This window comes from Polypterus senegalus, chromosome 15, assembly GCF_016835505.1.
Source record: "Polypterus senegalus isolate Bchr_013 chromosome 15, ASM1683550v1, whole genome shotgun sequence".
Taxonomy (NCBI): Eukaryota; Metazoa; Chordata; class Cladistia; order Polypteriformes; family Polypteridae; genus Polypterus; species Polypterus senegalus.
In genome coordinates, this window is record NC_053168.1 from 30,996,457 (window position 1) to 31,015,526 (window position 19,070).

Below are 19,070 nucleotides of genomic sequence, written 5' to 3' on the forward strand. Positions count from 1 at the left end.
CACGAGGTTTAAGGCGCCCTCTGGTGGTGGCCAGGGGTCCCAACGAGTTATAATCTTTCCTTTCTTTTCCCGTGGTCCTTTCCTGTTCCAGGGCAGTTGCCCTCTCGTGGCCCGGAAGCTATTCTTGCCCCCTTCCGGTACTTTTATGCATCCCGGCCGGGTAAGAACCCCAGACAACTGTAAAAAAAATAATGTTAAATTTTCTGAAAAAAACTGGCAGCTGGGGTCGCCAGGATTTTAACATAAAAAGAAGGTAACAATATTTTTTGGTCTACGGTACACTTAAAAAAAATAATGTTAAATTTACGGTAAAATACTGGCAGCTGGGTTGCCAAAATTTTACTGTAATAAATAAGGTGACAATATTTTTAGGTTTACAGTATAATTTTGTAGTGTAAAATCTATTTGGTCTTTGCAACAAATTCCAACAGAAGGGAATGTTTAACCATAACCAGAAATTCATGTTGTGTAATAAATATGACAATCAATAAACAATATGTTTTGGCAGGGTCAAACCCCAGTACACAATTTGCATCAGTTAAGTAATAACCAATAGCAAGCATGTACCATTTAACTATACACATTGAAAACAATTCAATGTTTAAGGAAGTTACGGCACGTTGTCTGGTGGGGAAGTAAAGTTTTCTTTTGTGGTGTATGGTGTCCTACTTATCGAATACAACCCACCATAAATCAGCTTCCATAACCTCAAAAAACCTTCAGCACGTGGGGAAAAATAGGTCTGCTAACTAACGTTAAGTTTTTTTCCCTACTATTCAAAGGTATGCGGTTCGCCAGGAATGATATTGTAAAAAGGGGTGTGTCCTTATGCAAATATCGTAACCGGTTTTACTGAAATAGTGATTTACCGTTTTACATTTTACGGTTGTTTACCTTCGTTATTTAACAGTTTTACATTGTAAAATTCACAGATTTTTTTCAGTATAACTGTAATGCATCAATAAACGGTATTTAGCATATTTTTAAGGTAGAGAAATATTGATTTTACAGAACTTGGCTGTAAAAAATAATGAAATTTATTGTTTAAGATATACAGGTAATTTTCAGTAGAACATAAGGTAACTTTCCTTTTTTTCAGAAAAGGTCTTTTACCTTCACCATTTACAGTATTTGTACCGTTAAATTTACTGACATTGTTTACAGTGTACTGTGTTTTCTGGACAGAAAATCTGTTTCATTTTCAGATCATTTATGATTAGGTGCTCAGATGGATTCACTTGTGCCCAGTGAAGCTTAAGTGGGCCCCATCTTAAATTACTTGACACACCTGAATTGATTTAGCAACTTTGAGAATGTTGTCTGCTGTGTACTGTAGGTGCCAAGGTGGATGGACAGGTATCCTGGCCAGGTTGGTTGATGTTGCCTTTCCTGGCTGGAAGGCCATAGTGGGTGTATAGGAAGTGATCCAGAACAGTTTCTCCCCCAGCACAATAGATGGACGTGCTCCTCTGGCATGGACACCCACAGGAACCCACTGGATTTGTAGTCCTGAGGGACAACCCTGCAGGGGTCCTTGGGTGCTAGCAAAGGCACTGCAAGGAGAAGAACTTCCTCTTTCGTAGGGCTTCTGTGTAATCTAGAGGTGCTTCCACTATTCAGTGCTGTTGCATCTGAAGTAAATCCAATATAAAAGGAAGCTGTCCAGCCACCTGCAGTGGAGTCAGAGTTAAAAGAGAGTGGGAAAAACTCACCTGGAGGAGAGGAAGGAAAGGAAAACATTTGTATTATCATATTTTTGGCTGTGTGCTCTTGAAAAGGAGGTTGGCAAGAATAAAAATCTATTATTTAAACTTGGAGTTGTGTTGGGTGATATTATGCTTGAATTTTGGGGCTCAGTGACCTTGTGGTTACAGTAAGCTTTAGCTTTTTTTCCTCAACTGTACATACAGTCTGGCACATGGAAGAAGATTTTCACATATTTAAGTATTATATAAAATAAATCACTTCCAATATTTATAAATTAAATGTATTCTGTGCTTTCTATTAGATCATATTATCAGTATTTAATGGTATGTGCTGCTTGCTGCTTTTGTGTTTACATCTCAGTCTTCTGAAAATTTTGGATACTTACAATGGATATGACTATATGTATACAAAATAAGTTGAATATCCTGCATTCTCATTAGTGTTTTCCCTTAATTTCATATTTTTCTGTAGTGCACAGTATTTCATTTACAAAATATATTTAATCTTAACTGTAATTCAGCTATATTACTGTAGATTCCGGAATATAAGCCGAAAATTTCGTCCTTGATTTTTGGCTTGGAGTTTGGGGGTCGGCTTATACAATGAGTATCGTTTCAGTTTCAAGATTTCCAGCGCAATGCCGGTTTTGCCAATGAATACAGAAGTAATTAATGATGAAACCACAGTGCCATCTTTCAGATGAAGAAGTAACTTTGCATGCCGGTACTTTAAATTAATTAAAGAATTTATTCAAAAAAGTGTTTTAGTTGTTGATTTTATTAATAAAATTTATAATAAATTATCGAGAAGTTTAAAATAAAAATTTTTGTTTTGATTTACGACCAACATCTTACGACCCGAATGCGGTCCCGTGTATCCGCTTGCGCGATTGCAAACAAACAACCAAGAGCATTAGTAAGCGTCAGTTGGAGCCCAGATACATGTGTTTGTGGATGTCATATAGGTCATTACAGTGATTTACCTATATATATAATTCACTAAGACCATGCAAGCAGGACACGTTCTTGCTAAGGAAGGAAGAGAAGGTAACGAATGTAAAGAAACGATCACAATTGAAACGAAGAGGAAATTGTGTGGAAATGTGAGAGTGCTGTTCGTGTGACCGATCTCGCTAATATGTACAGCATGTCGAAATCCACCATCTCGACAGTTTTACAAAGAAAACATTTGCATAAGTAGGCTCCTTCTAAACAATAACCACCTTCCGTTTCATTCTCCTCCTCCCTTCCTGCAGCCCAAAGATGTCAAATTAAATGGTGAGTACAGTTTGAAATTGTTGTTTCTAGAATAGAATAGAATGCCTTTTATTGTCACTATACACATGTACAATGAGATTAAAAGCAGCTCCTTCAGTGCAGACATATGTATAGAACACAACAAGTAAATAAACAAATGGTGCGAAAAGATGCAAAGAAGTTGCAAAAAAAAAGTTCTGTATAGGGCTTGTATGGTTGTTTCTTTAGCCGTAGCATAATGCCGGATCTGCGGCCCCGCTTCTGCTTTCTTTCCCTCCTTCGTCTGCGTCGTCTCCTAGACCCGACAACAATCCATGGAGAGCCCGCTGGTCTTGCTATGTTGTCTGGGATGTTGTGCGTGTGATGAAAAACACTCGAAACAGATGTCTGCCTCTAGACACCGATGTCTATAAGGTTCTGACGGGTGTAGCGGATGTTCGCCGAACCGATCGTGCACAAACAAGCAAAAAAAAAGTACAAAAATAACAAAAAAGTGCACTGAAAAGGAGAGCCCTGAGCCGCTGCGACCATGCGTGCCGCCATGTGCCTAGCTTAATCTAGCCTACTTCTGGTAGGCTAGGCACTTTTTAAAACTTTTTGGTTAGTACATTAGAAATATTATTGGTGTTTTGGTAAATTATGCACATTATACAACCTTTTTTTATTATGAAAAGGTTAAGTAAGTGTTACAGTGGGAGGTCGGAACGCATTATAGGTATATTCATTATTTCTTATGGGAAAAATAGTCTTGACTTACAACCAACTTGAGTTACAACTAGCCCTCGTGAACGAATTAAGTTTGTAAGTCAAGGGTCCACTGTATTGCGTATTTAAATTAATCAATTTTATAACGAGTCTCCGGAAATCCACCCGCTGATGTACCGTATTTGCGTATATAGTTTCAACACAAAGGTTTCATTTTACCAAACTTCTCCGCAATCACTTCCTGATTTCCATCAAAAATGCCAGCAGTCTCAAATTCTCGCCGATAAACATGTTAAATATACCTGAAGAGACACTTTTAAGGAAATTTAGAAAATTTTGCTTGGAGAAGTGGGTCGGCTTAAATATCGGTTATCGGCAAATACATGTAATTTAGTAGGTAGAAAAGGGGGTTGGCTTATATACCGAGTCGGCTTATATTCGGGGATCTATGGTAAATCATTTCTGTGTTATAGAAGGGATGGCTTTACTGTAGTAAACCTGTAACTACATTGATCATTGTATGTTATGTTGTTTGTTGTGAATATAAATTTAACATTGGTACTGAATTCTCTCTGCCTTTTAGCCATCACTCACGTAAGTCGATTTTTTTTCCCTTTCTTGACCGTTTAGATTGTCCTGCACAGAAAGAGGGAAGTTATGAATTGTGATTGTGACATGGCCAGTATCCACCAACTTCTGTCGCAGATTCCACAAGATCTTCCCTATGAAAATTTAATCTGTAGAGCACATGAGCTTTTCACACGCTTTCCTCCATCCTTAATAGCCAAACGAGCAGCCCACCAGCCCCAAAAAAGGTAAAGATTTTACAGATGTTTGTATTACATCATTTTAGCAATGAGTTTCAAAAGACTAAGAGCTAATTTGTTCATCTGTATTTAAATTATGTTATAATACTGTGTGGACTGTTTTCACTCATCAGTTTATTTTCCATTTATGCAACAATCGAATTTCATTTCACAAATAGCATAATGCTCTCAAGCAAGTTTTCAGGTTACAGAGTTTCCTTTTTACAGTATACAAAATGTCATTTGAAAGATCAATGCTGGAATGTTCACAAATCCAGTAGGTGGTAGTATTGAGTGCGAGATCCTTTTACTGAAACTATGTAGTCCAGCTGCTGTCCTGTTTGTTATCAGACTTAAATACAACGGTTAAGTGAGCAGTACTTGTCACAGCAGTTTTAATTTGCAGATCTTGCTCAAAGAACTTGTATTTCTGCATATAAAATATAGCAATTAATGGAGGAAGTAGTTTTTTTTTTTTATCCCTTGCTGCTATAGTCATAAGAGGTGTTTTTTTGGCATTTGTAAAGCTGGCTTTTATTTAATCATTCTTCATTGTACAAAGTTTGTTCTCCCCATATGGGGGGCGCTACCTGATACAATAAATAAGACATGTCCCATGGTAATTATGTGCATTACTAATATCGCATAAATTGTTTTCCACAGCATCTGTGGCCTCTTGAGGCTGTCTGCCCACAGCAGGGTGTAAAGGTTTGCAGTGTTCCTGCAATTTTATTGTCTGAGGTGATGAAATGCTGTATTCCCGGCATGTTAATCCTTTCTACTTGTGTAATGATGATTTTGAATGAACACACATCAGACAAAATACAGTGTATTTAACTTAAGTGCTTCGTTTTGTTGTTTTCTAGTTCATTTTTCACAAGGCGTTATATAGTTTGACAATTAAAATGCTTTCCAGTGATTGTGGTTTAAGTGATAGACTGTGACACCAGAAACTTCCTGATTATATATCACAGGATAATGCAAATAAATAAATGGAATCACTCATTTGTGCATATTTGACTTCACAGATCTTAGAGCTTTTCAAAATGAGTGTTTTTGTAAATTAAAAAGAAACATAATACTATAGTTTAACATTACTATAGGTAGCTCCACTGTTTTGATAAATGGATTATATCAGATTCATATGGGTGAAATGAGAAACTTTTAAAATACAAAAAAAATAAGTTTGGTTGGAATTATAACTTAAGCTCTAACAATTATCATATTGTTGGAATGAGATCCGGTAATCTGTGACTGTAAATTAGATTCCATTTTTTTAGGAAATGAATGGATGGATATTCATACTAACAAAAAATTAATCACTGCAATGCATTATTCGATGTCTGGGCCTGCTCTACTAAATCTGTTCTAATCTTAGTCCTCATTGATTTGAGTTAAATGGCACTAGTGACTGACAACTCTGGTTACATGATGAGAGGATCCTTCTCATTTACCTCTCAGTGGCCACTTCCTGAACTATTAATGCAACCCATTTTGCTGTGCATTACAATGTCGGTGCTAAAATTAAAGACGGCTTTAGAACAGAGCAAAAGTATGTCTTCACAGGCTATTAGAGTTAGGTAAATAGCATACATCCATCTGTCTATGAAAATTTCTGGAGAAAAAGATCAATATTGCAGCTGCATTATTATCTGAATGTTAAAAATATTTGAGCAAATTATTGTCATGTTTGTTATTGGGTTATGGGCACAGTACCCTTGTGACCACTTATAGATCAGCTGTGAATATTTGTGTTGAGTCTGAAGTTAATATTTATTATTTAGCAAAAGACCATGCATGTCTGACATGAAGCAAAATTAGTCATATAAAGAGGACTTTGAGTAAAGGTAATTAATTATGCAAAGGCCACAAATAATTATGAAGCTGTTTGTGAGTTAGAGATTTTGGAAAAACCCATGGGAGACTGGCACAAACAGGAATGCATACCAACAGATGGTGCAAAAAAAATAGTAAATATGAATAAACAGTTTGTATCTTTAGTTATTACAGTGCTGTATTCTTTTTTTTTTTCCTCTTTTTGGTGGATTACTTGTTTGGGCAACAATATACTGTATCTAGTTCAAAATACAAGCCCTTTTATAAATTGATCTAACCTAAAGTGAGTGGTTAATAACAAAATATGTTAAAAGAGACTTCTTCTTTAGTAAGTAACATGGAGTATATGGGTCACAGATGGTGCACTCTGAAGGCCAAGGCTAGTATGCAGCTGCATGATCCTGCTCTAGTTTTCAAGGTTAAGTGCAGCTCAGGTAAAAAAAATTAATAAAAAGTTTGGTTTTGTAAAAAATTACACTGATTGCACTTATCTTTATCAGTGCTATTTCTAATTTCTAGAAGGCCGTAAATGAAAGGTAAAAATGTTTTCCTCTCTCTAAAGCAGTCTTGTAAGGTGATTCTGTTGGGATTCCTTGTTAAACAATCTGCATTGTTTTTGTCATTTAAGCCTTCATGAGATAAATTAGGATGACAGAACTGAGATCTCTGAACATGATATACTAAATGTAGTGTAACTTGAGTTTATAATTGTGTAGTTATGGAAAATGTCAGTTATTGGAAAATGGTAGTTTATGGTATTTTGATGTATTTTGTTGTTATATGGAAAGAGGACATTTTTAAATCAGAAATTGTACACTGAGATTGTAAGCAAATTTATTACTGAAGCTATTTGTAATATTTTTTATAGCCTTAAAATGTGTATATCATGCTGTAACATGAGAGATGAGCACAGTGTTTCGAAATTAATATTAGTTATTGTCTACCCATCCTGCTGATTTAAATTAAATTACAGCAGTACATTGGGGGATGAGTTACACAAGATATAATCCTTCAGCCGAATTCTACCCCCCAAAGCTATCAATGTAATATTCATCTCATTAGACAGAGCATCTAAAAGGTAATTTACTGTGTATTCAGTCTGAGGTGGAGGTTGTCTTTTTCCGGGACTGTTTAATTATTTAGTAACCATAAAGAAAGCTGAGCATTTTGCATAATTCTCTAAGATTCATATAATTCTAAAATTCATCTGTTTTTGGAGACAGACACACTGCGTGTTTTTTTCATTACAGTAACGTTTTAGACTTTGAAATGGAGCATTTAAGGTACCAAAAAATGTTAATTAGGCTTTGTCAAGCCTTAATGTTTGGCATTATGAAACAAAGAGCTAAAAGAAATTGTTTGTCATGACTGTGTCTTGGTAACTTACATAAGGTTTATTATCACGAGCTTGGCCAAAACCTGTAGAATGTGCACTGTTAAAAGTATATTAAAAGCAAAAACCTGTCATACTTTGAAAAATGATGCCTTCTGGGGATGTGATGTACTTCATGCTTGGAATATCATGTATGTACGGTGCAGAACTGTAAAACTTGAAAAAAGTGTTGGTCTTCAATTAAAGAAGCTGATTGTTCATAATACAATTTAGTGTAAACTAAAACAATTAAGTGTGTGAATGTGAACTCTGACCTCCAAATAAAAAAGTGCCCCCGTCATACTGTCATTTAGTACTACTAAAATAATGTACATTTTGCAGTAGTGAAGTTTAGGCTGACCACAAAAATGGCTACATAAACTCTAAATGCCTTCATGATAAAAGCTGAATGAATGGGCACGACTGGAAATGATAGAAAATTGTTTTTTACAAAGGCTAATGGAGGTTAACTGTGAGATTATATATGCACATTTAGCCAAGTGTGAGAGAATTAGTGAGCTAATGTGAAATTAATAATTAATTTAAAAGTTAACTTTAATTCTTATTTATCCAGTAGGCACTGTTTCTTACATTTCTTGAACTGAGCATTTGTATCATGAAGTAAATGAAGAATCAAGTTTTTGTTTTTTTTCAGCGGGACAAGGGTAAAAAAACAAAAAACAAATAAGGTCTGTAAAGTACATACAGTGAGAAGATATAATAGGCTCTGTAAAAAGCTTGTGTTTCAGAATATATGTCAGTGGTGTATGGCCTGGAGATATGTACAGAGAAATGGCTGAACTGCATGAAAATTAAAAGGAGCCTTAAATGGGTTGTGAATGTAAGGATAATAAAAAATGTGGTAAATATACTTTAATTTAGTTGTTGAAATTCATTAACCCAGGTAGGAAAACAAATGGTTTATTGATATAAGGCAAACCTCTGAAAAAAGAGCAGAGAAATATTCATATTTTGTTTGTACTTTCATTTATTTTTATAAATAAATATGATTGAATGGCCCCTCTCTTGACAGATTTTTTTATGTTCGAATATATTTTTACAAGAATAATAACAGAAATAATTGCCACTCTTATTGTGTTTTTTTGTTTTAGTGATTTATGAAAGAGAGGCTTTTCTTTCAATGCAAATATTTTTTGCATAGTATTTTTTCATGTTTATGTTTCTATGAAAATAAGCTGTTGCTGTATATGTGTATTCCTTGAAAGTCTTTTTCCCCTTAATAGTGTAAAGACTCCTGTTTAAGTGACTGCCATTTTAATTTCAATTTCACGTGTAAAATTCAGGATCAACATTTCAAGCAAGCACATAGTCTTGGATGTGTTTAATGTATGTAGGTACTTTACAAGCTGGGCATTAATTCATCAACAGCTTCATTAATGTTAAAGATGAATCCATTACCATTTTTTAGAAGTCGCATGTGATTTCTGAGACATTAGTAGATTTTGTAATCAGATTTCTTACTAACCAATGTAAACAGTGGCCTTACTGGAACTATATTCAAAGCACCCGATGAAGGTAAAGTTGTTAAATTGATCTTTTCAAACTATGTAAAACACTTGCCAGCTTAAAGTCAGAACTTAGTGTGCAAAATGCTGTTGTATTTTATTCAGTATGCCTAAGTGTTCAGGAATACACGTTTCTTGATGCTAAGTGTTCAGGAATACACGTTTCTTGATGCTGAGTTGCTGCATCTTGAATCATTTAGAGAAGTGAATCATTTTCACTTAAGTGAGCATTTTAGAAGATGCTGATGAACCTGAGGAATTATGAAGTAACAAAAACAAAATACTGGGATTGCCCCCCAGAAAAGTTCAATCCTTTTTATAAGTCAGTCAAAATTAACAAGAAATGCCTGACGTGTATTCTGAAATTAATCTAAAATGTCCTTTTTTCTACCGGAGTGCCAGCAAATACTGGTCTTTTTCCTAGTTAATGCATAGTTGGCATTCAAAATAATGGTGTGGTTTTATGTCTGTGGTAGAGAAGAAATCGGTAATGAAAATTCACACACAATTAAAAAATAGAGCATCAATGGTGTTGGTAAAAACATTGATAATCATCTGGGCTCACAAGTTAAGGATTCTGAGAAAGGTCAAGTGGTATGTGAATGATGATGAGCTTATTGAAGAAGTATGTGGTCACATGGGTTAAACACAGACTAGTATGAGAAGGGGGCAGAGGCTCTTATTGTTGAAGTTGGCTAAGAGTATGTAGAAAAGTAAGAAGATTATTTTATGATTATGTTCAAACACTTTTTGTGGTAGCAATAAAAACAATATGTTGCGAAATGTAATGGGTATGGTGAACGGGACGCCTCTTCTGTATAAGATCTGGGGGAAGAGGCATGACTGATCAGTACAGTGGATACGGAAAGTATTCAGACCCCCTTCTATTTTTCACTCTTTGTTATATTGTAGCAATTTGCTAAAATCATTTAAATTAATTTTTTTCCTCATTAATGTACACACAGTACCCCATATTGACAGACAAAAAAAAATAATTTTTGAAATTGTTGCAGATTTATTAAAAAAGAAAAACTGAAATACCATATGGTCCTAAGTATTCAGACCCTTTGCTCAGTATTTAGTAGAAGCACCCTTTTGAGCTAATACAGCCATGCGTCGTCTTGGGAAAGATGCCAGTTTTTCACACCTGGATTTGGGGATCCTCTGCCATTCCTCCTTGCAGATCCTCTCCAGTTCTGTCAGGTTGGATGGTAAACGTTGGTGGACAGCCATTTTTAGGTCTTTCCAGAGATGCTCAATTGGGTTTAAGTCAGGGCTCTGGCTGGGCCATTCAAGAACAGTCACAGAGTTGTTGTGAAGCCACTCCTTCGTTATTTTAGCTGTGTGCTTAGGGTCATTGTCTTGTTTTAAGGTAAACAAGTTTGAGGTCCTTAGCACTTTGGAGAAGGTTTTTGTCCAGGATATCCCTGTACTTGGCGTCATTCTTTCCCTCAATTGCAACCAGTTGTCCTGTCCTTGCAGCTGAAAAACACCCCCACAGCATGATGCTGTCACCGCCATGCTTCACTGTGGGGACTGTATTGGACAAGTGATGAGCAGTGCCTGGTTGTCTCCACATACTGAGGAGAGGCAAGACACATGACAGCCCGCATGGAGTTTGCTAAAAGACACCTGAAGGATTCTGAGATGGTGAGAAATAAGATTCTCTGGTCTGATGAGACCAAGATAGAACTTTTTGGCCTTAATTCTAAGCGGTATGTGTGGAGACAACCAGACACTGCTCATCACTTGTATGGCTACCTTACTCTTAAACTTCCTACCTCAAAAAAAAGCATTGATAGAATAATGTATTAATAATGTTAAAGTAATTACAGATAGTTTACATCATGACAAGTGACAGCATTATGGTAGTAAAGCAGAAATGCACTTGCTCACTCACTGTTCAACTAGAATCCCGTGTCTACTTGTAGTGTAGCGCTTAAAGTGCATTGCTACAGACAGTTACTGGCAGCTGCCCTCTTTTCATACTGATGTCTAACCATATTGGTTCCACTTAGTACTTTATAAAGAATGTCAGCCACACCCTGTTCCATTCTCCTTATTCAGTCCTTTACTCTACCTGTGTGCAGTGCTTCCCTACTGTATCAAGACACCCTGCCATTTGAGCCTGTGATGATATTTCAGTTGGAGTTTCAAGAGGTTGTCATAATGTGAATAGAGTAAATGTCTTCTGTGCCGTGTGTAAAGTTAAACAGTTTTGACCACCCATGACCTTGAACTGCATTAAGTGTTTCAGAGAATGTTACGTCATACTATGTTAATATTTTAGTCTGTATTTATTGTTTTTGCTTTTGTAAAATTCATGTGGCCAGCAGTGAAAAATTATTAATTTTGTTTTAGCACATTCTTGCAGCATTTTAGGTATTTTGTAAGTGAACAACAGATCTTTAGCATGACAAACAATTAGAAAGAGCTCAGCTTTTTTGATATAATTGTTTCACTTTAGATAAGTTCTTTTGGGAGGTATTTTGAGTATTTGCTGTAAGTAACTGCCATACATGGTTTTACATTTTGTTTTAATCAAGATGAGTTTTCATTTCACACCTTCATTGGATAATAATGTTTGTACTTTAGCTAATTGTTTATGGTCACTGTTGTAAATATTAATAATGTTAACTCTAATATTCAGGTTTGCTCTGAAAAGGGAGTGAGTGGCTTGATGTGTGTGGTTTGGGGGTGTGTGGATTCTCTGAATGTCTGTTGATGACATGATGCTGATCAACTGCAGATGGTAATGTGAGTTGGGAAGGTCATATTCAACATCTGTTAATTTCTTCAGCTGATGTTATTTTTACCTTGTGTAAAAGTTGTGTGTTCCTTTAATACGTTCACTTATTTTTTTCTGGTGCTTAAGCATTATCTTCCACATAACATTGTAAATTTAGCTTAACTCTGAAAAAAATACTTAAGTATGCATACTGAAATATCAGAATTCATGTTAGTCTGTGGCACAGCAATTAAGAAGAATTAAGATTTTTGGAACAGAAAAATTAAAACCTTTATAGCTTATGTAAGGTTAGTCTTAAGGTGAATATTATGAGTGATAGATTCAATTTAATAAATACTGTAAGGTAGTGAAATCCCCTGTCACCTGACCAGTAGTAACTCTGGAGAAATAGTGCCTGTGTTAGTGTGGGGAACCTGCTCATCTGCCTTTGAATATGACTGGGCTAATTAAATACATAGACTTCTAATCAAGTGCTAATGGGAATTAAACAGTCCAGACCAAATTAATGAACAGATCCCAAGAGACAGTGCAAAGACTAATGCACATCCTGCTGCAAGGACATTGTGCTTATTTATTTGTAGACTAAAGTTACAGAGTTGCTTTTTTTAGGCTTAAGATTTTTCACAAAACATATGTGGAGAATACGTGAGAATGGATTGAGGCAGAGACATTTTTTAACGGATTTATTTTTATTTCTTTTCAATGTTTGCATTACTTATTAACTTATCTGGTAACTGGATTTTTCTAGAATGCTGCAACTCTGGAGTACTGTTATAAGATTTTTCTTTCATTTTTATTTTTTTAAAATTTTATTGAAGTGTCAGGTAAAGGTTTAAATCATGGGTCTATCATTGAAAGCACACTTAGACTTAATATATGGAATTGCTATCAGGTGAAGTACCCAGAAAAACATTTTGTACTTGTGTTTTCAATTTTTATAATCTGGTATTTTGTAACAAGTGTTTTATTTTAGCATTCTAGCACAGATTGATCATGAATAATTGTCAGTTTAAATTTCTAATATGTTTTTTAGGATCTATTTGCTTTGCAAAGCCTTTTAACTGCTACTGTCAATTTAAATCATCTGACATGCAAAACTATTACAATTTGAAATGCAGCACATTAGTCTATGGCAAGTCAAATTAACATTTAGAGCTGTCTCAGAATTAATTTTAGGTATCTTAAAATGCAGTTCAGCGTTTTAGAGATCTAAAACTTAACTCTAGATGTCTCAAAATGAGTTCCTTTATATTTGAAGAAATGTACAGTTCATTCCAAGATCTTGAAAACACATTTCAAGATATCGAAATACATTTTGAGATGACGTAACTGATCAAACTGATCTGTACATTTTAAAATGTTTGAAATTCATTCAGGTTAGACTAGCTGCCCAATTTCCTATCCTTTCAATAGGACTTCATTCTGTTTTAAGATCTGTCAAAATGTATGTGCAACCTCAAAATACACAGGACATTATTTTGACATCTTTAAATGCATTATCTCAAAAAAAAAAAAACAAAACAGGTAAATAGTTGGAAACATGCAGAAATTCAATCATATATATAAACTGCGTTTTAGAACTCTGTTAATGATGTACACCCTGGAAAAAAACTTCCTGCCTTTTTTCAGAAAAATATTAAAATGTTTCAGATATCTTGAAATAAAATTTGCGATATCTTGAAAAACTTAAGATATCTCAAATCAATTAGAAACCCATTATATGATATATAAAACAATAATTTCAGATATCTCCAGTGTGCATCAGTGGTGAAGGTAACTGTAATGTATTTTGTGGTATCTTGATTACATTTTGAGTTATCATCCTCGCCACTGTAACAGGTTGAACCCTGAGAAAAATTTATGTCAGATCATCTGAAACCACTTCCAACTACATCCTTTTTAGCCTCACTCTTGGCCCCATTCCCTCCTTGGCGCACTTTTTCACCCAAATATCCTCTGCCTTTCACTCCATAATCGCCAATCAACTTAGTCTGATTTTCCTCGGCACAAAACCTGTTATCTTCACTTGGAATGCATTTCCAGATATCTTGAAATAACTTCCTCTGCAATTCAGATAATATTCAGAAGACATTTTAAAATGATAGGAAGTCCTATTGAAAAACAGGAACAGAAAGTAAATATGGGATATCTCCAAATGTATTTGAAATATCTCGGAATTCATCGGAAGTTGTATCCAAATATATTGAAGTACATTGTTTGACGCAAAATGTATCAAAATAAGCATAAAGAGAAACCTTGCTGGCAACTGAAGAGTCTATTTGAAGTAACTCCAATATTAGTTCTTGCTATCAGAACTTTTATTGATTAGGTAATAAATGCAAACTTTTATTTTATTTTTGTTTGAAGATATTAACGTTTGTTTCTAAAGATTTTAAAGTTCAGTTGAAATGTTTGTTTATACAACTAGATTTTCACACAAAGAGGCACAAACTGACAGACTGAACCAGAGAATTTTAAGATAAAAGCATTATCCATGTATCATCACAATGACGATGGGTGCATTTGAAAATAAGGGTAATATCATTTTGTCTTGTCTCCTGAGGTTCACAGTTCTGTGTTCACACCATAATATAATAAACACCTTATGGACTGGTTATGACAACTTAAGCACTCTGCAAGTAGCCCTATATGTGACCCATTTGGACCAGATGTTTCAGGTTGCTATTTACTCCAGAGAAATAATATAAAATATCTGAACTTGTCTTTTGCACTATTCACAAAAGCCTGTTGTAAAATATTTACATTTGTTAACTTCAGGAAAAATGAGCAATTTCTTTCACCATAGCCTGCATTAACAGTATGCATTTTTTGAAAAGCAGAATTTAGCCATAAAGGTTGACAAACATGTAATACAAAGTGAATGGGGAAAGAACACATTTGTATTTAGTACCTAACCTGCACATTTAACTCCATAAAGTTTTAAATTTGTTCAAGATACTGTAATGGCATTGGTGCTTGACTTCATTGGGGAATATTTATTTGAAAATTATTTTGGTATCACTAAGGTAGTTAGGACACTGGTAACAGTTTCTCTATCACTTTTAAAAATCTGCTATGGAAAATAAAAAGATTTCAGATTAAGTGGGGTAAATGGGACAGATTTTTAATACATCTTAAAGTGGCAGCATAATATTTGTGGTGTGTGTCTTTTTTGTCTCATTTATGCATACAGGCTGTAAAACTAATACATCAAAAAACTTCTACCAATGAGACCCATTTATTTGACAAACTGAATGTCTTTTACACTCTTTCATTGTGAGGATGTAGAAATAGTTGTGCCTACTTTACCAGCTCTTGATAAATCTATTGTTTTGGTTAAAGTAACTATAGTTAAAAAAAAAAAAAGTTTTAAATGAGCAAACATTTGTAGAGCCATGAGTTAAGAGATTATGTACTGTGCAGTCCTTCTTGCATAAGCATCTTTAATATTTCCCAGTCTATTGTTCTTCTCTGTTTAAAGAAAAAAAGTTATTTCAGTACCAATGAAAAATAAGCTTACTTGCTTTAACAGTTATCAGATTTAATGAAGTGTTTTGACAAGATGGTGATGACACATAGCATCCCCTTCAGTTTATATCCACAACATTTTGCTTGCCACTGTGAAAGGTCCACAAAGCCATTTTCTTATTCTATGCACAGTCCGGCCTCACTCAGACTATAAAAATACCTATGTAAGATTACATTTTATAGACTGTAGCTGAACATTTTCAATATTTTAATTCTTTATAATCTAATTACTATGTTTTAGCAATTTTGGACTTTGAACAAATCTATTTTCAGATCATAAGAACTCCATCTATATAATAGCGGCAGTATATTCTCGACATTGATCCTTGTGACAGGAGCCTCCCCACAGCAGTGCTTTATGAAGCATTCACTCATGATTGTGTTGTTGGACACAACTAGTACTCCATCTTCCAAGTTTGTGGATGACACCTCCATTGTAGATGATGACTCTTACAAGGAAGCGATGAATGACCAGGCAGTAATTTCTCTCAAAACAATGGGTGAACCAAGGAACTGTTTGCTGATTCCTGCAAAAGGGAGGATTTCATGCTCCCATTGCTATCAAATTGAGCTACTCTAGTGATTGTTGACACTCTTACTTATTTAGGCATTCATTACTAATAGTCCAACTTTACCCATAAAACTGAGGTGAACAAAGCTCATCAGCATCTAAACTTTTTTATGAGTGCTTATTTCATATGTTTGTATAATAGAAAGTTTACTTAATTGTGGTACTCTCCTCTAACTGGTACCAGTTATTCCAATTATAGGGAAGCAGTGTGCAGCTGCTGTATGTAAGGCATTGGACATTTTAATCCCAGCCTGTCATTATAGTTCCAACTCTGAATTGCTTTCCATTCCTAATTACTGTATGCTTTACTATAAAAAATAAATACACAATTGTAGTTTATTATTTGTATTTCTAAAATACATTATGTTGGCATTCAGTATGAAAAAACAGTATATAAAATAGATAATTTGTATCTTTTTTTTGTGGTTCTTGAGCCATTCATGGTGTTAAAGTTTAAAAAAAATACTAGAAGTTTTCCTCCTATCCTATAGTTTTTTTTATTCATATTCATATTGCAAATGATGTGATTTTAAGTAGCAATATATTGTTTAGCACAGTGTTTCCTAAAGACAGCTGATCAAGTTCATCTGGACTCCAAACCGTTTGTTATACATTTCAGAAGTGTGTTGTAATAATGTATGTTTTTTTGCCAAGTTCTAAGATGAGGTCAGTCAGCTGTAATGTTTTTATGATTTTGACAACAGTATTATTTTTCCTATTAAGTTCATTCTGTCTTAAAAGATTTCCACAGAGAGGAACAAATTATTTCAAGTAGAGTTGATCTCAAGGAAGAAGGCTACTCTGTAAATGTCCTGGTTTCGAATCCCACACCTCATAGTTGTCAGTGCAAATTTTGGATTTTCTTCTGGGTACTCCAAGTTTCTTCCCTCATCACTGAACATATGCAGATTAGGTTGACTAGCAATTCCAAATTGTCTTGTTGTGGGTGTGCATGAGAGTGGCTCCTATGATTGACCAATGTCCTGTCTTTTGCCCAATGCTGCTCAGCCCTGCAAACCTGAACTGGATTATGCAAGTTTGTGAATGTCATGTTGTCATATGCTGGCAACTTCTTCTTCTTCTTCTTTCGGCTGCTCCCATTAGGGGTTGCCACAGTGGATCATCATCTTCCATATCTTTCTGTCCTCTAAATCTTGTTCTGTTACACCCATCACCTGCATGTCCTCTCTCACCATATCCATAAACCTCCTCTTGGGTCTTCCTGTTTTCCTCTTACCTTGCAGCTCTATCCTTAACATCCATTTCCCAATATACTCGGCATCTCTCCTCTGCACATGTCTCACCTCTCCGACTTTATCTCCTAACCGTCCAACTTGAGCTGACCCTGTAATGTACTCATTTCTAATCCTATCCATCCTTGTCACACCCAATGCAAATCTTAGCATCTTTAACTCTGCCACCTCCAGCTCTGTCTCCTTCTTTCTGGTCAGTGCCACCGTCTCCAACCCATATAACATAGCTTGTCTCACTACCATCCTGTAGACCTTCACTTTCAGTCTTGCTGATACCCATCTGTCACAAATTACTCATGTCACTCTTCTCGACCCATTCCACCCTGCCTGCACTCTCTGCAAAGTACAAAATAAAATTGCATAGAATTGTTTGTACCAAAGACTGTTCCTTAGGATACAAGTCATTGGTATCTTTGAAACAGGACTGTGAGTTGTTTAATGCAAAACACAAAGTGTAAAAATAAAAAAGAGTGCTTCACATGGGTGAGATCATCATCAGAATTTGTCGTGAATTTCCTTAAAGACTTTGTGTTGATATTTCTTATGTAATTAAAACTCATATATAGGGCGTAAATTTATGAAATTTGCAAATGTCGCCAAGATAGAAGACATAATAGATACAAAGTTGGCAGTAAACAGTTCTAAAGGTCATTGACAGTCTTTAGAGCTGGAAAGACAAAGAGCTGGGAATTGCATTTTGTTGTAGACAGGAGTACATTGATACATCAAGACAACAGTAACACTGATGAATACAAGCTGAAAGACACAGTAACTTATATAAAACAAACTTTGAACAAGATTTAGGGTTTTACACTAATGTATCATTGTCACCTTCCAGTTAATGCACAGAAGCAATTTAAAAGGGTAAACAAAACATTCCACTATTTAGAGTTTAAATTAAGGGATTTTAGGATCAGGCTATGGAATATGTAAGTGAGACAGTATATGCAGGACTGTTGCAATTCTAGTTACTGTGCTTCAAAAATGACAAAGCAGCACCAGAAGTCACACAAACAAAAGAAACTGTATGAATTCGTGGATTAAATGGGAAGTTGTAGATGTGATTGAATCTCTTTAGTCTTTTCTAGCCAATATGTGTTTTGTAATTGAATTCTGTTCTTTAAAAATCTTAATATTTAACTAGAAAACTTCTAATAAAAACTCAATTACATACTCAAAGACACTTGCATGTCCTAGTAAAAATTCACTGAAAACGATTTTGGCATATCATAACTGGAACCTTAATTATAAAGTCACTACTTACAAAACTATTACATGTAAATATGGCTGCTATGAAAAAGGCCCATTAGTGATATGAAACCATGTGATTCCACCTATAAGTAATGATAGCCCAGCAATGACTCAAAAAATAAAGACCAAATTTTCTGTAGATGTTCATAACATTAAAAGCTAGCTTTAGTAAACAAAAAAATGACCAATTTTATCCATTCATCCTTCCATTATCCAACCCGCTATATCCTAACACAGGGTTCTACTGGAGCCAATCCTAGCCAACACAGGGCGCAAGGCAGGAACAAATCCCAGGCAGGCCGCCAGTCCACCGCAGGGCACACACACATCCACACACCAAGCACACACTAGGTACAATTTAGGGTCACCAGTGCACCTAATAAACCGGAGCACCCGGAGGAAACCCACATAGACATGGGGAGAACGTGCAAACTCCATGCAGGGAGAACCTGGGAAGCAAACCCATGTCTCCTTATTGTGAGGCAGCAGCACTACCACTGTGCTACCATG

The 19,070-nt window shown here is 35.3% G+C and overlaps 1 protein-coding gene across 2 annotated transcripts in view; it reads left to right on the forward strand.

Annotated features, from left to right (window-relative positions):
* Nucleotides 1-19,070, forward strand: part of zgc:63863 (uncharacterized protein LOC393372 homolog) — an 87,000-nt gene that overhangs the window by 63,102 nt on the left and 4,828 nt on the right. For both annotated transcript variants that reach the window (XM_039736929.1, XM_039736930.1), the window contains one exon: nucleotides 4,299-4,483. In XM_039736929.1, the coding sequence (XP_039592863.1) occupies nucleotides 4,299-4,483 (185 nt within the window). The remainder of the gene's footprint in view (nucleotides 1-4,298; nucleotides 4,484-19,070) is intronic.